At 43.4% G+C, this 27,726-nt stretch overlaps 1 protein-coding gene across 4 annotated transcripts in view; it reads right to left on the minus strand.

Moving 5' to 3' along the window:
- Window positions 1–27,726, minus strand: part of PFKFB3 (6-phosphofructo-2-kinase/fructose-2,6-biphosphatase 3) — a 48,071-nt gene that overhangs the window by 11,759 nt on the left and 8,586 nt on the right. For 2 of the 4 annotated variants that reach the window (XM_075857480.1, XM_075857481.1), the window contains exon 1: window positions 5,057–5,429. The exons of the other annotated variants lie outside the window; for them this stretch is intronic. In XM_075857480.1, the coding sequence (XP_075713595.1) occupies window positions 5,057–5,135 (79 nt within the window). In that variant the 5' untranslated portion in view covers window positions 5,136–5,429. Of the gene's footprint in view, window positions 1–5,056; window positions 5,430–27,726 lie in introns of those variants that run through there. 4 annotated transcript variants of the gene reach the window in all.

The following is a 27,726-nucleotide window of genomic DNA, read 5'->3' on the forward strand; positions in this document are numbered from 1 at the left end:
AACGTAAAAACGCCCGTAATTACGGCCCATAATTATGAGCCCATAGACTTCTATTGGCCATGGGTACCTCCCCGTACGCTTACGGGAAGGTGCGCGTGCCGTTGAAAAATATAGAACATGTCCTATTTTAGGCCACAATTACGGCACGGACAGGCCCATAGAAGTCTATGGGGCTCCCGTAATTACGGGTGACTACGTGTGTGTACCCGTAATTACGAGAGCGTTGCTAGGCGACGTCAGTGGATAGTCACTGTCCAGGGTGCTGAATCGTCACTGTCACTGATAGTCACTGTCCCGTATTTGCGCCAGTATTTACGGGAAGGAAAAAAATACGTTCGTGTGCATGAGGCCTCAGGGATGAAAGTTAATCTTAAATAGCCCTCTGCAGAGGGCACAGAGTATACTTATTTTAGCGCTATAATCCGGGCCTCGCGTCTACCTACATTATCCGACATCATTCAATTACACGTGATGCGGGATTAGTAACCGGTCTCACCACTTCAAGGCTTTCACAACACCTGTATTTAGAGGTGAGCGAAACGGAGAACATTCTCCATTGGGCAGGTAAACCGCTTGATTTACTAGGAATTTTGAGTTTGGCAAATCAGTCCTGCCCATTTTTATGAATGAACAAAAATTCTGTTTTCTATTGATTTTCCAATATGCAAATGATCCAATATGGAGCTACTGAGAAGATGGGGATGCCAATCACACCATGCATGGTCAGCTAGTATTTCTCGTGATCAAAAAAGCTCCATGTAATCCAACATGCTGCAAAATCTCTCACAGATAAAAGGAGATAGGAAAGGAGAGATGTCTTAAATGGTACGTAGACCTCTGAGCAGCATCATACCATACATATTTCTAGAACTTTTTAAATACATTGCATTTCATATTTTGCATTAATCCTAATATAGTACAAAGTTGCAGTCATAATTCTGCTGGTCATTACTGGAAACAGTCAACCAGTTTGTCGTCAGAAACAACCCTAACTCCTTAGCTTCTCCAATCCATTGGGTTAGTTGCTTTTTCCTAAATCACATTACTGTACCATGCCGGGTGTAAAGAATAGGTTTCCCAGAATGAAAATCACAAAAACAAGCTTCTTGTAGACATTGAGCAAGTAAGGAAGGCTGGGAGATTTCAGCTCTGAAGGCTGCAGAATTGTGAGAATGCGGCTCTAGACTATAATAATTTTATGTCAATAACATTTTAAAACTTACTCTTAAAGAGGCTCTGTCACAGATTATAAGTGCCCTATCTCCTACATAATCTGATCGGCGCTGGAATGTAGATAACAGCAGTGGTTTTTATTTTGAAAAACGATCATTTTTTAGCAAGTTATGAGCAATTTTAGATTTATGCTAATTAGTTTCTTAATGCCCAACTGGGCGTGTTTTTACTTTTGACCAAGTAGGTGTTGTAAAGAAGTGTATGAGGCTGACCAATCAGTGACCAATCAGTGTCCTACACTTCTCATTGTTCCAGCCCAGCATGATCCACAGCACAGTGAGATTGTGCAGTGAAAGAAGCTGGGCTGGAACAATGACAAGTGTATGTCACTGATTGGTTACCGATTGGTCGGCCTCATACACTTCTTTACAACACCCACTTGGTCAAAAGTAAAAACACACCCAGTTGGGCATTAAGAAACTAAATCTAAAATTGCTCAAAAATGATCGTTTTTCAAAATAAAAACCACTGCTGTAATCTACATTCCAGCGCCGATCACATTATGTAGGAGATAGGGCACTTATAATCTGGTGACAGAGCCTCTTTAAACTACAATATTTTTTAAACGGTGGGTATTCACGCTATAATCTTAGGCCAGTTTTACATAGCAGTCCACACCAATTTTAGTGAATGAATATATAGGATAGTGTAAGGAAGTTATGTACAGATTAGAAGTTATGTAAGAAGATGGGCAAAATTCTGTACGTTTTAGAAGCTATTTGGATCACTCCAAGAGAGCTGGCAACAAGAACTTTCAGTCATCTCAATAAAACAACCCAAAGTGTTAGGTGGCAATATCAAATTTCTAGGTGTATCGGCTATGTGATTTATTCAGCCGGGATTAAAACCGCCCATCCACAAAAAAATGCATGTATCATTATAAAGGATTGCCATGGAAATAAACTTTATAAAGCACCCGTAACATGGCCCTACTACTATGTGCCTGACTGGCTGTAATAACAGAGCTGGAGAAGAAAGCCGTCTGACTGCAGAAACATTTGCATAAGCAAAAGAAAGCCGTCTGACTGCAGAAACATTTGCATAAGCAAACAAGTGACTATTACTGTGCATTACAATCCGGACACTTCACAGTACTAAACTGTGAACTACTGTCCCCCATGAATGGGACGAGTACTCCTCCTGCCCGCCTACATAAATGGGACGAGTACTCCTCCTGCCCTCCTCCATGAATGGGACGAGTACTCCTCCTGCCCTCCTCCATAAATGGGACGAGTACTCTTCCTGCCCTCCTCCATGAATGGGACGAGTACTCTTCCTGCCCTCCTCCATGAATGGGATGAGTACTCCTCCTGCCCTCCTCCATGAATGGGATGAGTACGCCTCCTGCCCTCCTCCATAAATGGGATGAGTACTCCTCCATGAATGGGATGAGTACTCCTCCTGCCCTCCTCCATGAATGGGATGAGTACTCCTCCTGCCCTCCTCCATGAATGGGATGAGTACTCCTCCTGCCCTCCTCCATGTCCTGCCCTCCTCCATGAATGGGATGAGTACTCCTCCTGCCCTCCTCCATGAATGGGACGAGTACTCCTCCATGAATGGGACGAGTACTCCTCCATGAATGGGACAAGTACTCCTCCTGCCCGCCTACATAAATGGAACGAGTACTCTTCCTGCCCTCCTCCATGAATGGGACGAGTACTCCTCCTGCCCTCCTCCATGAATGGGACGAGTACTCCTCCTGCCCTCCTCCATGTCCTGCCCTCCTCCATGAATGGGACGAGTACTCCTCCTGCCCGCCTACATAAATGGGACGAGTACTTCTCCTGCCCTCCTCCTTGAATGGGACGAGTACACCTCCTGCCCTCCTCCGTGAATGGGACGAGTACTCCTCCTGCCCTCCTCCCTGAATGGGACGAGTACTCCTCCTGCCCTCCTCCCTGAATGGGACGAGTACTCCTCCCTGAATGGGACGAGTACTCCTCCCTGAATGGGACGAGTACTCCTCCTGCCCTCCTCCGTGAATGGGACGAGTACTCCTCCTGCCCTCCTCCGTGTATCGGATGAGTACTCCTCCTGCCCTCCTCCGTGAATGGGACGAGTACTCCTCCTGCCCTCCTCCGTAAATGGAACGAGTACTCCTCCTGCCCTCCTCCATGAATGGGACGAGTACTCCTCCTGCCCTCCTCCATGAATGGGACGAGTACTCCTCCTGCCCTCCTCCATGAATGGGACGAGTACTCCTCCTGCCCTCCTCCATGAATGGGACCAGTACTCCTCCTGCCCTCCTCCATGAATGGGACCAGTACTCCTCCTGCCCTCCTCCATGAATGGGACCAGTACTCCACCTGGCCTCCTCCATGAATGGGACTAGTACTCCTCCTGCCCTCCTCCCTGAATGGGACCAGTACTCCTCCTAACCTCCCCCATGAATGGGAAGAGTACTCCTCCTAACCTCCTCCATGAATAGGACCAGTACTCCACCTGACCTCCTCCATGAATGGGACTAGTACTCCTCCTGCCCTCCTCCATGAATGGGACCGGTACTCCTCCTTCCTCCTCCATGAATGGGACCGGTACTCCTCCTGCCCTCCTCCATGAATAGGACCGGTACTCCTCCTGCCCTCTCCCATGAATAGGACCGGTACTCCTCCTGCCCTCCTCCATGAATAGGACCGGTACTCCTCCTGCCCTCCTCCATGAATAGGACCGGTACTCCTCCTGCCCTCCTCCATGAATGTAACCGGTACTCCTCCTGCCCTCCTCCATAAATGGGACCGGTACTCGTCCTGCCCTCCTCCATGAATGGGACTGGTACTCCTCCTGCCCTCCTCCATGAATAGGACCGGTACTCCTCCTGCCCTCCTCCATGAATAGGACCGGTACTCCTCCTGCCCTCCTCCATGAATAGGACCGGGACTCCTCCTGCCCTCCTCCATGAATAGGACCGGTACTCCTCCTGCCCTCCTCCATGAATAGGACCGGGACTCCTCCTGCCCTCCTCCATGAATAGGACCGGTACTCCTCCTGCCCTCCTCCATGAATAGGACCGGTACTCCTCCTGCCCTCCTCCATGAATAGGACCGGTACGCCTCATGCCCTCCTCCATGAATAGGACCAGTACTCCTCCTGCCCTCCTCCATGAATAGGACCGGTACTCCTCATGCCCTCCTCCATGAATAGGACCAGTACTCCTCCTGCCCTCCTCCATGAATAGGACCAGTACTCCTCCTGCCCTCCTCCATGAATGGGATCGGTACTTGTCCTGTCCTCCTCCATGAATGGGACCGGTACTCCTCCTGCCCTCCTCCATGAATAGGACCGGTACTCCTCCTGCCCTCCTCCATGAATAGGACCGGTACTCCTCCTGCCCTCCTCCATGAATAGGACCAGTACTCCTCCTGCCCTCCTCCATGAATGGGACGAGTACTCCTCCTGCCATGGCAGCAGCCACGGATACATGGAGACAATGAACGATCTAGGAATGCTCCTGATCACCTTCCAATGCAGGGAGAGGAATGCCTGAGTCATCAGCTGATGGATGAGTGATCTTACAACCCCCTCCCCCAGCCCTAGTCACGGAAGGAAGCCCCCTACGTACCAGATCGGTCTATTACCCCTCTATGCCATCCTGCATGGTCAGAAACTGGCATCCCCGGTAAACGGAAAGATGCAATGCAGCACGAATAACGTAAAATCCCGATCCCTGCAATGTGGAGGACAAGGCGAACTCCTCCCTATGTACGGAGGGAATCCCCATCACAGTAACCATCACATCAGCACCATAACGTAATCTCAGCCCGCCCCCATACCACACGTGAGAGCGGACGTACAGTAGTGTGCAGTATGCCGGGCATCTTACCATTGATGGGCACCTCGGGGATCTCCTCCCTGGGCAGCCAGATCTTCTTGATCCTGTTCTGCATTAGCTCCATAGGCATAGCTGCTAACGATCAGGTGCCACTCAAGCTCAGTATAAAGTCTTCACGTCCAGTAAGCAGGATGCTCGCCTAGATAATCCAGTGACGCTCGGGGAACTAGGGAGCAGACATGTCACCAACCACTGGCTAAAAGAAGTAACAATCCTGAGTGGTGAATCTGAAGCCGGTCACTCCTGTGCTGCGGATACAGTGATGGCGGCGCAGCTGCTGCTCTACCACTTGTCGTCTCTGATCTAAACGAATCCCAATCTCCGCGAGCTGTAAAAACCCCGGCCGGCAAAAGAAGCAACGTGACACCGCTGACGTCACCGAAAGATTTCCCCACCCCTCTCACCTGCTTCTCAGTGCTGCCACCTAGTGCTCGCCTCACCGAACTACAAGACGAAGAATGTATCTCGAACTGCACGTACAATTTAACCCTTAACAAGCTGGATTTAATGCCTGTACTTTCTAAAGTATCAAATATGAAAAAACAAAAAAACTGTCACCTAATATTTATTTGTAATTGGATCTAATAGCAGTACTATCCTCTAGAAGACAGACAGACAGACAGACAGACAGACAGACAGACAGACAGACATTATAGCTTTTGCGTGCTAATAATATATTGTACTGTAGCATGTGTGATATTTTTTCTTTTTATTACATGAGTATAAATCTTGCATGGTTTATGTGGGTAATAAATGTTGCTCCATCTGTATTTCCAATTAGGTATTGACTTCTCAGCAGTCCTATAATAGATGCACTGAACTGGAGCAAGTGTTAAAATACAATGTAGGGGAGGATGATGGACCCTGCTCTCTTCTTAAACTACTTTCTAAGAACTTTCTATGAATACTTTGTGTCCCGGTCTCTTCATATTCCACCTTCTCCCTGTGCGACGCCAGCCCCGGGTATAGTAGAGGATGACAATTTCTCAGCATTTTGAAATGTTGGGTTGGGTTGAGTGTTGGGTTATTACTGTGCTGGGATGTATCTGCTGGAAAATGTCACCTTTTATAGTAGGATTCCATTATATATTGCAGCGGATTCTGTGCAGATATAGGGGTTACATCTCCTTTATATAGTGTGATCAATGGGGTCGCTTATTACAATACGTTTCACGGAGTATATGTATCAATCTATTTTATCACGCAATGTATATTGTTCCATACAGTATGAATACATTATAAATTGTTTATAACTTCTATACAGTATGCATGCAGTATACAGTGTCTATAACTTCCATACAGTATGCATGCAGTATACAGTGTCTATAACTTCTATACAGTATGCATGCAGTATACAGTGTCTATAGCTTCTATACAGTATGCATGCAGTATACAGTGTCTATAACTTCTATACAGTATGCATGCAGTATACAGTGTATATAGCTTCTATACAGTATGCATGCAGTATACAGTGTCTATAACTTTTATACAGTATGCATGCAGTATACAGTGTCTATAACTTCCATACAGTATGCATGCAGTATACAGTGTCTATAACTTCTATACAGTATGCATGCAGTATACAGTGTATATAGCTTCTATACAGTATGCATGCAGTATACAGTGTCTATAGCTTCTATACAGTATGCATGCAGTATACAGTGTCTATAACTTCTATACAGTATGCATGCAGTATACAGTGTATATAACTTCTATACAGTATGCATGCAGTATACAGTGTCTATAGCTTCTATACAGTATGCATGCAGTATACAGTGTATATAGCTTCTATACAGTATGCATGCAGTATACAGTGTCCATAGCTTCTATACAGTATGCATGCAGTATACAGTGTCTATAGCTTCTATACAGTATGCATGCAGTATACAGTGTCTATAACTTTTATACAGTATGCATGCAGTATACAGTGTCTATAACTTCCATACAGTATGCATGCAGTATAAAGTGTATATAGCTTCTATACAGTATACATGCAGTATACAGTGTCTAGAACTTCTATACAGTATGCATGCAGTATACAGTGTCTATAACTTTTATACAGTATGCATGCAGTATACAGTGTCTATAACTTCCATACAGTATGCATGCAGTATACAGTGTATATAGCTTCTATACAGTATGCATGCAGTATACAGTGCCTATAGCTTCTATACAGTATGCATGCAGTATACAGTGTCTATAGCTTCTATACAGTATGCATGCAGTATACAGTGTCTATAACTCCCATGCAGTGAATGGATATGCTCCAGCTGTGCATTATACTATGCAGTGATCAGCCGGATAATGGTCCTGAGAGGTACAGTGAGCTGATGTGGAGGATGGGCAGGGTTACTGGGCAACAGGAGGGGGTCGGGGCTGCTCTCTAAGCCTCCAGCACGTCCCTCACGTTCCATGCTGAGAAGCCTCTGTCCTCCCCACCCCCTCCCACACTGCCAGTCTGAGTCACTCAGCACCCTGCCCTCACATCACTGGGCTGGTGACAAAGATGCACAGTCTAATAATCCATTATACTTTAGTAATCTGATAACTTCCCATTCCCACCAGTGGATGTTCTTTGTAATGCAATGTTTAGTGTACATGTGCATTCAGTTTGGGACATTAGGCACTACTTCCCATAGACAATAGGTAAAACATCTTCCAACCAATGTACAACTAAAGTTCTGCCAAAGCTGCAAACACTTCTTATAACAATCATTAGATACACTGTCTTTTACTCCCTCCGAGGCAGGACCGGTGATAAAAGCATGCTCTATTTCTTATAAGGAGCGGACCTGATATACCCACCTGGATAAAAAGGCAGGACCGGTGATAAAAGCATGCTCTATTTCTTATAAGGAGCGAGCGGACCTGCTATACCCACCTGGATAAAAAGGCAGGACCGGTGATAAAAGCATGCTCTATTTCTTATAAGGAGCGAGCGGACCTGCTATACCCACCTGGATAAAAAGGCAGGACCGGTGATAAAAGCATGCTCTATTTCTTATAAGGAGCGGACCTGCTAAGCCTGATAAGATTGTGAGGCCCATTGGGGACAGGGACTGATGTAAATGATGTCAATCTCCGTACAGCACTGCAGAATATGTCAGCGCTATAAAAGGGTTTGGAAATATATAAAATATTTATTCAGTGTCACAAGGACCGTTTACGCTGAACTATTGTGACCAACAAAGTGCTCATTTTACACAGTGAATAATGTTAGCTCAGAAAATGTATCATGAAAGTATAACATTTCTATCGGAATAGATTCATTACTGTCTTACTGTGTAGCAGAAAAAAGGGGAAAGATGGATCCAGCGTGGATGCGTTTAAAATGGAACGAGTTCCAAGTTTAATTAATCAAATAATTCTAAAAAAGAATAGGACTTGGTTGAAAGTGTAAGATCCTGGAGTGTGAGGAAAATATCCAGTGTAGAAAAAGCCTACGCGTTTCTGACGCTATCTGCGTCCTTAGTCATGGCTGGTAATGAGTGTGTCTTGTAATGTGAATGTGTGAAGGTGATGATTAAATGACTGAACTCCGCTGCATACAGATCTTTATAATACTATTCCCTCTATGTGTATAAAGCAATGTAATAATGTAACATTCACTTATCTTTCTAAGGGAAAATATTACTCCAAATAAATATGTCAAACTTTAGGTCTCCAGAATCACCTATTTAAAAATGAAGTGGACTACGACGTAACACACGGAGTACGAACACACACCACATAAACACTGAGGATTTTCCGCAACGGATTCATTGCGGAAATTCCTCAACGTTTTACAGTAGCAGCAGTGTGGGTGAGATTTCAACAAATCTCGTCCCCACACTGCGGAAAAATGCTGCCGTAAAAAATGCACATAAATTGACTTGCAGCGCGGTTTCTTCAACCGCAGCATGTCCATTAATGCTGCGTATTCTCAGCTCTTCCGTTGCGGGTTTTCCCATTAAATTCGATGGGGTGCTTAAACCAAAGTAGTGTGTGTTGCGATATTTGCAGTGGAATCATAGCGAATACGCCGTAAAAATCGCACGTAAGAAAAAAAAGTAAAACTAAAGTTATACTTACCCAGAGTTCCCTGCTTCTTCTCCAGTCTGGGCTCCCTGGATGAAGTTACATGCCATGTGACCTCTGCAGCCAATCACAGGCTGCAGCATCACTTGGCCCGCAATGTCACCCCAGGAGGCCAGACTACGTGCCGAGAAGAGGTGATGGGGTAAGTATGAACGTTTGTTTTTTTTCCGGCGCCACTTCGCAGCGGAAATTCCACCGGAAAAAAAGCAACAACAACGTGGTGCGATTTTCCGGATGCCATTCTCTGCGGTGTTCAGGGTGGATACGCTGTGCAGCTTGATACACTCTATCCGCCCTGAATATGCTGTGTGTGTTCCTACCCTAAAAGTGAGCCAGGCGGAGAGCGTTCTGTGCCCCACACTGCAGCACTTTCCTCAGTATTATTTTTATTTTATAATGACAGTTACACATAAAACTGAATAACATTTTGGTCCGTGGCTGTAGGCTACATTCTATGAGTTAGATTCTTTGCAGACATCTATTTTAAATCCCATATGTATCCTGTCCATGGGGCAATCTGTATTGATGTGTAAAACGTGGAAAATTATCATATGCAGCATGTCACAAGTCAATGATCAGGAAACCGTTGAGTTAAATACATGGGGGTTGACTGAAGGCAGGACAATAAATCTTTTCTTTATATTTTTAAGATCACTTTAGTCACTTCCTATACAGGTTCTCAGGCAGTCATGACAATGGCTTCCCGGGAGCTGAGCGGTCAGGCAAGGTGCAAGAGTAGCCTGCCAGAAAATATTCAAGGATCCCCCGAAAAGCGTTGACCATGAAACTAAGACTTTATGGCTGGATTGGCCACCTCCACTCTGGCCTTTAGCTGTATTTTCCGCATTTGCCAGGAGTATCACTTTAATTATGGTTTTATGATCAAGAGTGAAATCACGATTCCCCAGGCAGTAAAATTACATTTATAGAAAACCCAACTGACTATCAGGGATTTCAGTAGCATGACCTGAGTATTAGAAATTGCCATTCTAGCTTATTTACTGCCTGTTGTTAGGGTAGCGCCAACATAGTCACATTCTAGGACCAAATTTATAGAAAGCCAAATAATCTGTCATTATGTTTTGGAAAATGGTTGGAAAACAGAGAAGGTGCGGAAATAAATTCAAATATTGGGCGATCATGCGCGCTCTGGTATGATTTGAAGCCTAAACCCCAGCACCACAAACCATCGAGCAAACTATTGTCCCTTGCTGAATGAATTGCTCTTGAAATCTTATCAAACATTACTCAATTTAATGCTCGATGACAATAGTTATTTAGCGGTTAGACATAATGTCACCTCATTGGAATACAATTGTTTTCGATCATCATAAAACCACATATCTTGTTCTGCTGCGATTAGAACAAACTAGAAGAAACTGACTCATTACAAGTCTCACTCAGATCCAGTGAAATATTCCCAAAATCAAAATAGTGACATGTTAGGGCTTGTTTGAAGGACATAAAACCAGTGACCTGGTTTCTATACTCAGCACCTCCACCTTTCTTTCAAGCTAACTTTTATACATCCGCTTTAGGCCTCATGCACACTGCCGTTGCACAGCGGTTAATCACGGTTCCGTCACACACGCGCTGCACACGGATGGCTTCTATCTGCAGCCCATTGTTTCATGGACCAAATTCAATGCAAAGACCGAGACTGTTCCGTCAAAAACGGGCAGGAGTAGGACCTGCACTACTTTTGACGTAACGGCCGCATGGTTCCGTTAAAACAACAGAAGTGTGCACGGCCGCATTGAAATGAATGAGTTCAGGATGCTATCCGTGACAAAAACGGATAGCACGCTGAAGGAAAAAACTGAAGTGGGCATGAGGCCTTATAGTACCTTGTAAAAAGGACTATATACAGTATATTGAATCTAGCACCAGCGAATAGGACTATATACAGTATATTGAATCTAGCACCAGCGAATAGGACTATGCATCCATTCCAGATATAGAGACCATTTTATAAAAATAGGTTTTAGAACTGTATAATTACAGTATACGTAAGCTAAAGTCATTTGCACAACATTTTGCCATTCATTAGATTGCATGCATCCTACACAAAAACAACAACTGCACATCTGATCCAACAATGAATTACTTTTATTATATTACTATTGTTATTCAGTAACATTGGTAAGTATATACTTTACTACTATTAATAGATACCCTAGGCTGTGTACACACTTAATTTTTTAATTACATTTGGGGTATGCGCTTAATGTATCCATAGGGCCCCATGTACCCAACGTATGCCAAAAGAGGGTCTTTTTGGCATATGCTGGGCCAGTATGCGTCGACATACCTTTTTTTTACTTCACATGAAAGCGTAGTCTGCTGCACTTTCCTATACAGTTCCATCCAGTGAAAAATGTATACTATGTGGTATACGTTTTTATTTACAATGGGGTCATATTGGTGACATATATCACTGTACAGGTATGGCTATATACTATATACTCCTGATGTTTTAATTTTCCACATGGGTAAATTAAGGATTACACAGTGCCCATTGAATGGGAGACCCTACTCTAATCATTGTCTGTTACAGTGATTTCTAAACCAATATAGCATTCCTTTTTTTTTATGCTAGTAATATTAAAGCCAAGTTTGAAAATTCAGGTTTGACAGCATTTAATCTTAAAGGAACAGTGTCATGGCAAATAATTTTTTTATATGTTAAAGATGTTAGTGCTGTAATAAAAACGTTTATATTCATTTGTGTGTTTGTGTTTTACTGTTTCTTATTTTTACACTTTTTCTGCCCTATGGGGGCTGCCATTTTTTGTTCCATTTCTGTGTGTGTCGATTAACGACACACACAGACATGGAGTACGGCAGCCACAGTCCCATAGGGACTGTGAACGGCTCCCGTCCCATTCACGTCCGTGTACGGCGTCTGTGTGGGAACTGCGCATGCGCCGCTCCCACACAGTCCTATTCGAAATTGGCGCCGTCCGGCGCCATTTTCCTGTGGACCGGAAGTCGCGGCCGGACTGTAATATTACTACTTCCGGTCGCGGCTTCCGGACTTGTGCACATGGAACAGCGGCAGCAAAGGGAGCGGACGGGCCGGAGGGAGCCGCGGCGGCAGGAGCAGGTAAGAGATTTCAATGTATGTTAGTGTTTGTGTGTGTTTACTACTGTATGTAAACCTACTACACTGTGGGTTACCTCAAAAAATGGCGACACACAGTGTAGGAGGTTAAACCTTTCAAACCCCTCGTTTATCCCGGCTCTAGCCAGGATAAAGGAGGGGGGGATGCTGAGAGCTCACTAGAGCGAGGGCTTTTAACCCAATGTTGCAATGCTGCAATTTTGGGAACTAGCTCCATCTAGTGACCAAAAATGGGTAGTATTATAAATTTGAAAAAATTTATAATATTTCCTGACTCGCGAAAAAAATAAAAAAAATTTGTACAATGTTTAATCACCTACACACTAAATGTTTAAGAGCTAGCTTCCGATCCGGCCAATTAACCCCTTAGATGCAGCGCTCAAAAGCGAGCACTGCATCTATAGTGTTTCCTAGCAGATCATAACCCCGCAATGCAAATTGCGGGGTTTCCGATGGCTGTTCTGGCAGACTGGAGGCCTAACAATGGCCTCCTGTCTGCAAAGTACGGAAGCCTGCTTGTCCCGCTCAGAGGCGGGGCCTAAAAGGCTTCCGGCTGCAAAAGAAAGATGGCGCAGGCTCAGAAGCTGAGCCTGCGACATCAGCCGCCGGTGTCAGCTGTATGTTACAGCTGACACCGTGCTGTAACGGCAGGGAATGGAGCTAGCTCCGATCCCTGCCATTAACCCCTTAGATGCCGCTATCAAAAGCGATCACGGCGTCTTAGTGGTTTGTAGCGATCGGCATCGACACGATTTGCAGAAAAGACTCTGTTTTTAGGTTTGTAAACAGAAAAGCACGTGGTGCTTTTCTGTTTACATTCATACATTCATTCATTTTACTACTGTTGCGCGAATCACACGCAGCACCCGGAAGTGCTTCCGTGTGCCGAGCGCGATTTGCACGCACCCATTGATTTCAATGGGTGCGTGCTGCGCGAAGCACAACCAAATATAGGACATGTCGTGCGTTTCACGCAGCGGACATACGCTGCGTGAAATTCACAGACAGTCTGAACTGTCCCATTCATTAACATAGGTCCGTGCGACGTGCGTGAAAATCACGTGCGTAGCACGGACGTATTATATGTTCGTCTGAATAAGCCCTTAATTTGAGGGTTTTCACATCCTAATTCAAGGAAGGGTTTAGGAATTACAGCTCTTTAATATGTAGCTGCCTCTGTTTCAAGGGACCAAATGTAATTGCACAAATATCTCAAAAGCTATTTAATGGTCTGCATGGGCTATTCCCTCGTTATTTTTCTACTCACAGGAGAAAATGTAGATACACATGGAATTCTCTTAAGGCCCCATGCACACGAACGTGTTTTTGCGTCCGCAATTCCCCCGAAAATCCACGGGAGAATTGCGGACCCATTAATTTCTATGGGCCCATACACACTATCCGTGTTTTCACGGGTCCCCGCATATCCGCAAATCCGTGCCGCACAAACTCAGGACATGTCTTATTACGGCCCGCAAATTTGATGCGGACATGCCCATAGAAGTCAATGGGCCCGTGGAAAATGCGGGTACACCTCCGTGTGTCAACCGCAGTTTGCGGATTTGCGGAAGTGTTGCTAGGCGACGACCGGGAATGAGTTCTGTCGTCATCCTGTTTTACCTAGGCTTTTTTTTTCTATCCGCATTTTGCGGATTACATACGGATGAACTGCGGATTACATACGGATGAACTGCGGAGGACATTTCACGGAACACGGTCCTGGAATTTGCGGACCAGAAAAACACTACGGTCGTGTACATGAGGCCTTAGTATTTTCTTATTTTGATTTTTCTCAAGTAGATCACTACGTTTGCGTCTTTTAACCTCATTAGTTGCCCTTTCGATCACAAGTCTAGGATAACCTCGACTAAGAAATTTTTTGCGCATATTATTAAGTCTATCCTCCACAATATTATCATCGGAGACAATTCTTTTGACAACTACTATAATGCAACAAATTATTACAGTCGGTGGGTTTAAGATATATATCAGTAACAAGACGATTGTCCTGCTTAGATACAGTTGTATCCAAAAATGTTATATTGTCTCGAGAATATATCAACGTGAATTGATGTTCGGGAAAATGACTTAATTTCTTCTTGAAATTATAGTAGCTGTACTTCACTACTGTACCATACAAAGAAGATATCGTCTATGTACCTCATCCAGCCCCCCACATATTGTTTCCCTTTTAAGCCCCACCTCTAATCTCGCCCAATCCCTGTTCATACACACCCGGTTCAGCCCACACATTATCATGCTCCCATAGTGCCTCCCACACAGTATAATGCCCTCTAGCTGCCATAATACAGTATAATGCCCCCATTGCTGCCACCATACATTATAATGCCCCTATAGATGCACCCATACAGTATAAAGTCAACACAGATGACTCCATACAGTATAACGCCCACAGATGCCCCCATGCAGCATAATGCCCCAGCAGCTGCCTAGATGCATAATGCCCCATAGCTGCACTATACAGTATAATGCCCCATACAGCATACTGCCCCCATAGCTGCCCCATACAGTATAATGTCCCATACAGTATAATGCCAACACAGATGCCCCCATACAGTATAATGCCCCATAGCTGCCCCATACAGCATAATACAGCATAATGCCTCCAAAGCTGCCCCATACAGTATAATGCCCCCATAGCTGCCCCCATTCAGTAGAATGTCCCCACAGCTGCCCCATACAGTATAATACCCCCTTAACTGCCCCCAAACAGTATAATGCCCCCTTAGCTGCTACCATACAGTACAATGGCCCCTTAGCTGTCTCTAGTGCCTCTGCCCACATATAAAGTGCTAGTGCCCATGTAAAGAGTGCCACAATGCCCATGTAGATAGTGCCCCAGTGCCCATGTAGATAGTGCCACACCTCCTTGAAGATAGCATTATTGTGGCTCCCTCTATCTAGGGGTGGAATCCCCAGTCAGAGCATCGGCCACACTGTGGCCAGGGATTCCGCTCCAGGAGGAGTTCCTGACTAGGGATGCACGATGCATCGAAATTTCGATACCATTTCGATGCTGTGCGCTGGGAAACCGTTCGATACTATCAATTTACGCTACTCCCTCCTTTCCCACTGCCACCAATGATGAGGTGAGTCCTCCCTCCTGTTTTCGCTGCCACCAATGATTATCTGCTTCTGTGTGTAGGGGCAGGGAGGGAGGAGAATGTCGCGAGCGGCACAGTTAGTTGTTCCTGTTGATGTACCTGTGCCGCTCACACCCTAAGTTTGGAATCAGGACTGCACTGCAGTGTAGTCACTGAGAGGAAAGCCCCAGGTAGGTATTAGAGTAGAACAAAAGACTAAAATAAGGGCATTAGTATTTGTTTCAGCCAGCATTGAGGAACATTGGAGTTAATGTGACTAACATTAACACCTGTTGCCATTACTATTGAAGGGGTTTTCCCACAAATCACATGGGATACGTGTGATTGCTGGGTGTCGGCCACTGGAGAAGAACGGAGATCGAAAGTCCCCCGAATTGCTCCATGAGAATGGAGAATTGGTGAGCATGTTCAGCCAGAGCGCCATTGACAGAGACCGTGGTCCTGGAAGACCCATAGAAATGAATGGAGCGCTGGCCGAGCATGCTCACAAACGCACCACACTTCAGGGGAATTTCGGTCTCCAGATTGCTGGGGGTTCTAGTGGCCAACACCCAGCAATCACACGTATCCCTTATCAGATTCAATCCAATAAAAATGTTATGTTCATATAATGGAAGGCCTATATATATATATATATATATATATATATATATATACACACACACATACATATATATATATATATATATATATATATTTTTTTTTAGTATTTTTTTAAATGTATTTATTTTTTCTTATTGTTGGCAAAGTATTGTTTTGGTATCGAGATTCGTAATACTACACGAAGTATCAGTATCGAAGTCCAAATTCTGGTATCGTGAAAACCCTATTCCTGACGTCACTGTCCATATATGGACAGTGAAGTCAGGGATTCCCTCTAGGAGCGGAGTCCTCGGACAGAGCGTCGGCAATGCTCTGGCAGGGGATTCCGCTCAAGTAGCATCCCATGACGTCACTGTCTATGTATAGACAGTGACGTCATGGGCTCCCTCTAGGAGCGGAATCCCTGGCCAGAACATCGGCAACGCTCTGGCAGGGGATTCCACTCCTGGAGGAGCCACTGTCCATATATGGACAGTGACGTCAAGGGCTTCCCCGGGCTAAGCGCTTAAAGTAGCGCTGTACCTGGGGAGAACTTGACGAATGGAGGAACTCCCTCTGCTCCTCCACTCTGTACTAATGCTGAAGCGTGAAGCTGACTGTTCCTTGCTTCACCATCAGGTTCAACTGTCCTGAGGACGCAGATAAAGTTGACACTGGGATATACCACCGGCCGCCCAGGATATATATATGGACAGTGAAGTCAGGGATTCCCTCTAGGAGCGGAGTCCTCGGACAGAGCGTCGGCAATGCTCTGGCAGGGGATTCCGCTCAAGTAGCATCCCATGACGTCACTGTCTATGTATAGACAGTGACGTCATGGGCTCCCTCTAGGAGCGGAATCCCTGGCCAGAACATCGGCAACGCTCTGGCAGGGGATTCCACTCCTGGAGGAGCCACTGTCCATATATGGACAGTGACGTCAAGGGCTTCCCCGGGCTAAGCGCTTAAAGTAGCGCTGTACCTGGGGAGAACTTGACGAATGGAGGAACTCCCTCTGCTCCTCCACTCTGTACTAATGCTGAAGCGTGAAGCTGACTGTTCCTTGCTTCACCATCAGGTTCAACTGTCCTGAGGACGCAGATAAAGTTGACACTGGGATATACCACCGGCCGCCCAGGATAATGTGATACCTCCCAGAATCTGGGACTATCCCGCTGAATCCGGGATGATTGGAAAGTATGTATGTGGGTACATGAGGAATAACGCTATTTCTGACCATTATATGACTTATATTCTGCATTTTTTGCAGTTTTGCTCTCTACAGGCTCTATCTCTAATTCTCAGCTTTCTCTGAGCTAGTGGGTGGAGCCCAATGTTTGGTTATCATGTTTTCTTTACACTTCACACAGAGAAGTGGAGAATCCTGCTCTACTATCTCTATCTGTCACACACACACACATATACATATATATATATATATATATATATATAAAGCTGAAGCAGCATGGAGGAGATTATACAGCAGTAATGAGCAGTGTAGCTGTGAATCCAGCACTGGGTTAAGATAAAACTCTAACCAGTAGCCTGTGTCTCCTCACTGCTCTACCTCCTCTCTCAATAGACTTGCATTGGCGTGTCTGATTTACTCTGCTTCTTCCTCCTGCACCCCCTCCATTCCCCATAGACTTGTATAGGCAGGCAGTGAAGAGACACCCCCCCCCACACACCTTCTGAAGACCGTCAAGTCTGCTCTGTGACTAGAGACGGACTTTGCTTGACAACATGGGGTGGACAGCAGATTACAGGAAGGGAGACACCTAGAGGCAGCAACTTCGCACAGAATTTGCATGGATAATATAACAAAATTTTAACAGTAAGTAAAACACAAAACTGATCTATGTCAAGTATACTATTAGATTAGCTTAAATTGTTTGAAAAGTTAGTGGCCATTTAAGACCTTATGTACTGACCATGTATGACAGCACTGGGGGTCCAAACAGTTCCATATTACAGAGCTGTAGTCACTGTGCCGCTGTATGATGCCGCTATATGGCACCCAATCGATGCGATGAGAAATGGTAAAAAAAAGGTTTTATATCTCTGTATGCCTCCATATGAAATCAGAAACATGTGGATCTATAGTATGAGCCGATAGATTTCTATGGGAGCCGTATTATAAATCAGTATAACACTAATCCTTAATATGTCTATGTGCATGAGCCCAAAAATGTAAATCCATTTGTGAGTTTAAAAATTATATATAGGTAAGACAATGCTTACATCTTTTTTCTTTCTTCAGTGTTGGATGCTAGACTGTTTTATAATTATGTAGAACTATGACAAGTGACTGCAGCTTCATAAAAATTTTCAGGTTTTTCTGCCTCTAATTTTTCTAAGATCTGCCATTGTTTGAATTTTGTGTCATATTCCTCAACAAGGTGTGCGCTAATGTAGTAGGCTGGCATAACACTCAAACGCTGCGCGAGCATTTGTAAAGGTTTTCCTGTGTTTCAATTCCTCACCACTGTTAACATCTCTTTGCTGTCAATAAATGAGGACATGCAAACAAGTAGAACAGAACTAAAACAGAGTGTTTGCTACATTTGTATCCAGTCTAGACAAACCTCTGTGAGCTAAACTCCAGGGCAATATATTTAACCTACACTGATAAATGGCAAATACCACAACAGGATAGACACTTGTTATGCTGATGTATTTAGCTTACAAGGGATTTCCTAGCAATTGTAGCAAACACCCAGTATTACGTCTATACAGATTTCAGCAACTGAATGTAAACAGCAAATGTTTCCAGACTTCCCATTCACAAAGTATAAAAAAAATGTTACATAAAACTGGAAAACCTGTTAATATTTATCTGAAGTGAATAATTATCTTCTGTTTAAACTTGCTTGAGTCATAAAATACATGACAAATTATACTAATTTGCAAAAATAACCCATTACAATTAGGATAAATTCACACATAGCGTAAATACTGTGGATTTTCCACAATGGATTTTGGTGCAGAAAATCTGCAGCATAATACTGTAGCAGCAGAGTGGATGAGATTTGAAGAAATCTCATGCACATGCTGCATAAATGAGAAGTGGAAAAAACTTTCAGAAATTGACCTGCGGTGCGTTTTTATAATCCGCAGCATGTTAATTGTATTTGTTGCGGGTTTTCCCCATTGAATGGGAGTAAAACCTGCAACAAATAGCACATGTCGCGATTTTTTGTGGCAGAAAAGCTGTGATTGCGCCGCAAAATTCGCAATTGAAAAAAATAATAATCTTATACTTACCTAGAATTCTGTGCGTCTTCACTTCATCCAGGCCAGCCTCCTGGGATGACGTTTTATCCTTTGTGAACCCTGCAGCCGATCATAGGCTGCAGCAGTCACATGGAATGAAAAATCATACCAGGAGGCCGGCCTGCAGGACGGCAGAGGGACACATCGCCATGGCTATGTACGTATGAAACTTTTTTTATGTGCAGTTTTCCTGCAGCGGATATTCCGGCCGAAAAATGGCAGCACAATTTGGTGCGGTTTCTCAGCCAGAATTCCCTGTGGTGCCCAGGGTAGATACGCTGTGTGCTTTTACGCAGCGTGTCAACCTTGTGTGCACATAGAGTGTGATACATAGATAATGAAGAGTGAAAATTTGCTGCACTGGCCTTTTTACCTATGGATATATTTTCTAATGCAGAACCACATTTTCCTTCTTTAAGACAATGTAGACTAAAATGCTGAAGTACAATTTGTATTTCACCCTTCATTATCTTATAGAAGGGAAATAAAGATTCATAATAGGAAATTAATTTTTCAGTGAAGCTACGTGTCAAGGTTTCGCTCACTACAATGCAGTTCTGCTGATTTACAACATGAAAGTGGCATCAATTGCTATGTAAATATCCACTACGTATGCACAATTGTATTATTACACAATATTACTGGGTGATATCACAAAAGAAAAATCTGTAAATATAAAGTTGGTATTTACAAATATTATGTACAGTCCAAAATCAATATTTTCCTCCATACTTTGTCCTTACAGCATTACAGTTCTTAGAACCAATCTCTAAATGTCTTGAGATTTCTTGGGATTGAACTACAGACTATTTGACTCTCATCGCTGCACTCCAGCAGGATCATAATATTTATGTACTCTCACAAACACCACACATTAGAATTCTTCTTACAAGTCAAACAAGTCCAAGAATGTAATGTTAAATGATGCTGGGTAAGATGAAAACATGTTTTTCCCCCTAGCGTGTAGTGTTCTGAACTTGGTTTGACTTATTGTGCGGTTATGAAAGCTACTTCTAGTAACTGTAGTCATAGTGTGCAGTGCACGGGGAGGTGGTTCTTCCTTACATGGGGTGTCCATGCACTGTGCACGGGGAGGAACAGCTGCTCTCCCGCCTTGGGTGCTGAACTCTACAGATTGTGATCATGCATCTACTCTAGATAACTCAGATATCCCTATATGCACACCAGAGCTAGTACAATACAGCGAAGTACTGTATTAGAGGAGCAGCCACGCTTTTACAAATAAGTTCTACATATATGAAATGGTGCACATTTCTCATACAGTTATTTTGGTTTTTTATCTTGTATTAGCTTTATAAAATTGATTCTCTACTATGCACACACAGGAAGGACATACCATGTCATGGGCCCACATTGTCAGAGTCTATTACAAATATAATAGAGCTTTGTTCTGGTGCTGTATATATGTACGGAGCTTAATTCTGGTGCTGTATATATGTAATGAGCTTTGTTCTGATGCTGTATATATGTACTGAGTTTGGTTCTGGTGCTGAATATATATGTACTGAGATTGCTCCTGGCACCGTATCTGTGCATTAGCTGGGACAGTTGTCGCGGCTTACTGCGCACCGCACTGTCCTCCACCCTTCTCAAGGGCACAGCCTAACTAAATGGGCTGAGCACGCTTAGAATATTGAATGTGCGTATATAGGCCTATACGTAATAGGTGAGTTTAATATAATGTTTGGGTAGGTCTGTACGCTTATGTAATTATATACATAGTGTGGCAATCCACACTAAAGCATTCTGGACAGGGAATTTCTTTATTTAGAGTCCACTTTAATGTAGGGGGTATTTGGAATATTGTAATTGTTTTATTTTATTATTAGAATCATTTTCAATGGATACACCACAAAACATCGTGACCCCACCCCCCCTCGCCGAGCGTATGTCTACGTCCGAAAAACAGGGTACCTGTTGTTAAAAATTTGAATCCCACCCCTGCTTGACCCCCTTTCTCTAAGGGTCCCATATCAACTGTATGGTCAGCCTTTATGGTATGTACGCCCTTGTGGCCAGTTTTATTTTACCGCTCCTATTAAAATGAATTACTACTCAGACATTTTAGTAGTTCTGTTATTTGACCCTTGTGGTAGCAGTATTTGGGGATTTTATGGTGGTATTCTTTGCAGACTGATATCTGTGTAATTCATAGTATAGACTATTATTGTGATTATGCTACTATTTACAATATTTTAATATATTGGTGCTCTATCATTTTTATCTTTCACCTGTAGCCTGGTTTTTTTGAGCTAGTCCCCCTTTAACTGAAGGGACAACCCCAGCCCCCTATTAGCTCTGGCTAACAGGTGAAATGTCAGAGTCCTATTAGGGCATATTGAAAGGTATTTTGCAACGCCTTTAATGGTGGCATGGGATACTTTGCCTTCACATAGCTATATCTGATCTGGTGGCCAGAAGTACTAATTCACATCCATCTGCAACCAGGCAAGTTACAATACTGCTTCCACATGATGGGACATTGTAGCCATGCTTCAATACCCTATGAAGAGACAAGTGAAAACTACAAGCAGGTCGTCGCTCTGGAGTTGCAGCATGGCATTTTGCATTCTGACTGTTCCTCCATAATCACATGTTGTGTATGTGTGTATTCAACTAAATGGATTGTTACTTTAAGCAGACTAAGGGCCCTTTCACACCGGCCAATTATCGGGCAAACGAGCGTTCACAGAACGCTCGTTCACAATAATTGCCCTGTGTAAATGCCAAAAACATTATCGTTGTCGGCAGCACATCTTTCTGTGTATATCAAATAATTTTGGAAAAGGGAGAAGAGGGAGGAAAATTGTGTGGCTCTAGGAAAATTATAATGAAAAATAAAATATATATTTTTTTTATTTAGAATAAATGTGTATTAATAAAAAAAAAAACAATGTCAGCGTACAGCAAAAGTGCAGATATCCCCTATTTCTGCACTATGGACTAATGAGTCCAATTGTGAAAAATACTCTGCAGTGCATTAACCAGTGTCACAGAGGTGCGAGTGCTGGGATATCGGGGTCACCTGTCCACAGCACTCATACCTCAAGGCTATCTAAAGTTGAAGTTGAATACAGTGTATATTGTCATGCGTTCCCTAGGATTACCACTATATTACACAATATATTATAAAAATAGACCATGTAATAGCAAAGTGTTAGGGATTGACATTTAATATACTCATGTGTCAACTACACCTAGGAATCATTGGTGTATATATTGTCTTTCTTAAAAACCACACAATTGTGCAACTGGTGCCTGCAATAAAGCCTAGTCTCTCCACTGGGCTGTGGGTTTAGATCCCAGCAGTGGAGAGGCTCCACTGTAAAGCGGTGGGATGTATTCCCTGCAGCAGTATCGTCTGTGTCACAGTGCACACAGTACGTGACAGGTTGAAAACCTTGCGATAGGCGCTATTCAGCACACCGCTCTAATAGCGGCAAGATGATAGCCAGCAGCAGTGCCGTCTGTATCGAGATGACCACAGGGGACACAGATTGAGGACCTTGTGGTAAGTGTAGCTCTGGATGCGCACAACCGTCACTCCATGCGCTGGTGAATCCAATCAATTCGCATACATTGCTAGCTGTGTCTAATTTTAGACACAGTGTGTGTCACTAATAGACAATGTATTGGTTAGTTACTGCAGAGGATGGTTAGATTAACATTGGATCAGCTAAAAAGTGTCTAAACACCCGACGCGCGTTTTGCCGGCATTTCAGGCTTCTTCTAGGGGTGGCTACCGCCAAACATGCGGCCCTCAAATAGGTGTATTGATTGATTGACAAATTGGCAAACCAATCAGAAAGGAATAAACGAGTTGCAATGTGTCAGTGTGGTACGTAAGTGTGCTGATTGATTGACAGAATGACAAACCAATCAGAAAAAAATCTATGGATTACAATGTATCTATATGCTGTATAAGTATCCGGATCTACTACTGCGTTGACTTCTCATTTAGAGTCACCCGTTGCCATCCTGCTACTTATACAACATATAGATACATTGTAACCCATTGAATTTTCTCTGATTGGTTTGTCATTCTGTAATAAAAAAAAATATTTCAGAGAATAAATCACAAATTGTTACTAATTACGTCATACTACATATACAGCCACTGTAAGTAATATGTTTTTTAGATATAATATTCCATGAAAATATATATATTACAAGCTGTCACCAGAATGAAATTCAAAACTACCAAGCATGTTATGGATGACAGCTAACACGGTGTAACAACTAAAAACATCTCTTCCGGTCCTAGTACATAGCACTTTACAGTAAATCAATATAAACAACTCCAAGGAATCTCCTCAGTTACATAAGAGATTACATTTCCTCTGTGCTACGTCAGCTGAGGGTTTAGTGAGAAACAGCGTATGTGACCCTGGTGGGAACAACATGGCTAACATGTTCTTATGGCTGGTGCAATGTGGCATTATCATTTACAGATTGTATTATGTTCTTTTTATCTTAACTAGTCATTTTAAAAACCTAAGACAAGCTCTGTCACTTGAATATGCTGATCATCATCTCCCAGGGGCAGGAAATCTGTGCAGCAGAGTTTAGGACTAATATATATATAATTTTGGGACGGACTAGACAAAGCTGGTATCTTCCAGCAACTGAGGTTGTAGGTTACCCACCCGTGAATCAGGCATCAAAAGCAACAGGTTGTATGTAAATGTGCATAAAAAGAGGCATTTCTTGGCTGTTTCGAGGGTGTATTTATTGATAATAAAAGGTAAACTTACAACTAGAGATAAATGATTTGGTCTGAAAAAATTTGTTGCAAATCGAAAGTGCCCTGATTACCCTGAAAAGTCATGTATGAAACTCTGAGGTCTTCTGGGACTCTATCCAACCCCTCTCAAGCTCTTAAACACCAAGACAGTATTAGGCTTCGCTCACATCTGTGTCTGGGCTCCGTTCTGGTGTTCCATCTGAGCTTCCCGTCAGAACGGAAACCTGACAAACCATAGGTTTTGGTTTTCATCCCCATTGATTTCAATGGTGACGGATCTGGTGCAAATGGTTTCCGTTTGTCTCAGTTCTGCAAGGGTTCTGTCGTTTTGACGGAAGCAATACCGTAGTCTACTATGGTATTCATTCCATAAAAACGATGGAACCCTTGCACAACGGAGACAAACGTAAACCATTTGCACTGGATCCGTCACCATTGAAATCAATGGTGATGGAAACAGAAAACTATGGTTTCCGCTTGTTTAGGTCAGGGCTCCGTCCTGACGGAAAGCTCAGACGGAACGCCAGAACTGAGCCCTGACGAAGATGTGAATGAAGCCTTAGTAATGTCAAATGAGTAAACAGATGGTAGCCGGTGGTAACAAACAGACTGTTTAAAATATCTGACAGTGCAGTAAGTTTTCAAGCTTTTTAAAATTAAAAAAAAATAAATCAAAAATGTCTCACTTTTTAGGGAAGATGCCTGCCAGTGTTTATACACGGTGGGATCAGAAGAAGCAATGGCTTTTTAACAAGCGGTCCAAAAATAATCCCTTTTTGGGAAGTAGCAACAGGTTTGGTATTATTTTAAGAAACTAAAAATTATATATGTATATATTATCCACCACAACAATACGGGTGAGTGACGGTGTGCCCGATCGTCCTGTTTACTTGAAAAAAATTGTCACTTAGACACAGACGAATGTAATACTGTGCTGTATAAATACTTGACGCAGAACAATACGCCAATTTTTGGTGGCACTATTAGATATATGCAAAACAATGAGTGATGCCACGTTCAAGACGTCTGTTTCAGAAGGCAGCGGAACGATATTAGCATTAGGATTATTATTATGAAAGATTTGTGAATGATAGGATGAAGTTTGGTGATTCACAAATTAATGTAAGAATTGGCTGCCTGTGTCTAACTACCACGCTGATACTGACTGACTCCTATCTCTCTCTCTAAAATGTATCTCTCTATAAAATTATTGTCATTTTAACTATCTATTCTTTTCTCATTATGTAACAAACTCACCGACACTAATCCACTATCTATATGTATTCTGTGTTTTACAATCTCTCATTCTCTGTCTGACATCCACTCTCCTCTCTGTATCCCCATAAAGTACAAGCATTTCCTGGCTGGGCTGTTTATAGTGGATAGGATTCATATGATCATTCACTGAATTGGTGCCCTTCCCCGCCATTTGGCACTGTTCTTGTGATGCAGGTGAAGTCATTGCGCCGCTCGCATCGTTGCGCTGGAGCAGGTCTGGTCAGGAGAGACCAGGGGACAGGTGAGTGTGGCACAATCTACAGGGGCATTATCTACAGTGAGAAGTGTGTGCCACTATATACAGGGCTATAGTGGGCAGTGTGGTTGATACTACCTACAGGGGGCACTATCTACAGGTGACACTATTCACAGGGGGAACTATCTACATGGGGCACGGAGTGTGGCACTATCTACATTGGTTTCACGCTACAAGTAGTGGTCACTACATACAGTATTTACTAGCCTAGCCCTTTATATTAAAGCTTGCAATATAAGGGGCTAGGTTGGTGGATACGTGCAGACCATGGGCAATGTGTGTGGCACGATCTACATGGGCAGTGTGTGTGGCACTATCAAATGGCCACTGTGGCACTACCTAAAGAAGGCACTGTGACGCTATCGAGTAAACGTACGAGTAGTGGTCAGCACATATCCACTAGCCTAGCCCTTTATATTAGAGCTTGTAATACAAATGGTGGATACATGCAGACCAATACTTGTAGCATAAAAATCAGAGGGCAGTAGGAATGTGGTGAAAATAACTTGTTTTAAAAAATATGCATTTGGAAACCCTCCTTTAAAAATCCTGCCCATGCCTATGCCCCTCATGACTGACTGCTACAGGCAGTGCTGCGGAATGCCACTGGGCAACTGCCCGGGGTCATGTGAACTTTCTTTTCTGCCTTCTGATCTGTAAAATGGCGGATGCTATTTTGAGCGATTCCAGCAAGACAAGTCTCAAAAGTTTCAGATTTGTAATGAATTAGATTCGTGTAGAACCGTTTCGCTCATCTCTACAACTGATGCTTATAAAAAATCTTAGGCCCCCTTCACATATGTCTGAAAATTTCGTTTCATTTCCCGCCTGCGTTTCTGTACCACGCCAAACCTTTCCTATGGAATCAGTTTAGCCATAAGTTGCGATACTGGACCTCTCTCTGCACCAGACATTAAAACGCTGTATTGTTTTTCTGTCTGGTTAGGTTAGGCTAGGCTATGGATAACGGAGCGGAGCACAAAGTGCACAAAATGTCATCAGTTTTGTGCAGGTCAGGCATCTATTAACTGGCCAGACACACAACTAATATATATGAACCCAGCCTTAGATATCTTGATTTTGATCTTTAACTGTAAACAAGTACATGAACATTTTTCAAGAAAACAGAACCACTCCGCTTAGTATTCTATTGGAATACGATATTCTATTCTACTTTCATACCGCCAATAATCTGAATTTTGTAGCATGTCATGATTCATGAATCCTAAGGCTGGTTACACACATTGCGTATTTGTTGCAGAATTTCACTTTGGAATCTGAATTGAAATTCCACAACAAAGTATGGTACTATGTAAGTGAATAGGATTTTACCAAACCTCATTTACTTACAGCGTAAAAAATCTGCAGTGGATTCTAGACATGATATGGATTTTCACATCTGCAGCATGCCTTATCTGCTGTGAAAATGCAGTGGATTTTCATTACAGATTGTCATTAATTGCAGTGGAATGCATGGATTTATCCAACCTGGCTAATGGATAATTTCGATATGTTTGTAAAATTGGGATATTTCAAAATACGACCCTATGATAGGGCACTTGTTGCCTGGTCATCTCACAATTATTTACAAAAGGCCTGAGAATGTTATAGGGATTGTCCAGGCACGGGACCTGATTGGGTCCAACACCCGGAACACGCACCGATCAGCTGCTCTGGCTGCCTCCTGGCACCAGATGTCTGTGCTGGAAGCAGAGGGCACTGGTTACAGAACAGCGGCTGTGCTATTCAAGTGAATAGGAGCAAAGTTGCAGTACGGCTGCTATGCAGTGGTCGGAGCCATCTGTTTCCGGCACTGAACACTACATAACATCCGGTGCCCGGTGGCAGCTGATCGGTGTGGGTTCCGGGTGTCAGACCCCCACCAATGCTATACTGATGACCTATGCTGTGGATAGGTCATCAGTATGATAAACGGTCCCCAGCCTAGACAACTCCTTTAAAAGATAAAATAGTTAGGAGGTGTTTGAAGAATAGTTGGGAAAAGGATGTAGAGAAAGGAACCTTTTCCTGGTGTGGTTTTTGCCAAGGATGTAGGTGGAAAAAAAGATAAAAACATTTGTTGTCGAAACTAATTATTTTGATTAAAATGTAATATCAAATGGCCTATAACCTTCGAAAAACAGAAAGTAATCTACTTGTTGGAGTGCCCTTGTGTGGCCT

This window comes from Rhinoderma darwinii, chromosome 3, assembly GCF_050947455.1.
Source record: "Rhinoderma darwinii isolate aRhiDar2 chromosome 3, aRhiDar2.hap1, whole genome shotgun sequence".
NCBI lineage: Eukaryota > Metazoa > Chordata > Amphibia > Anura > Rhinodermatidae > Rhinoderma > Rhinoderma darwinii.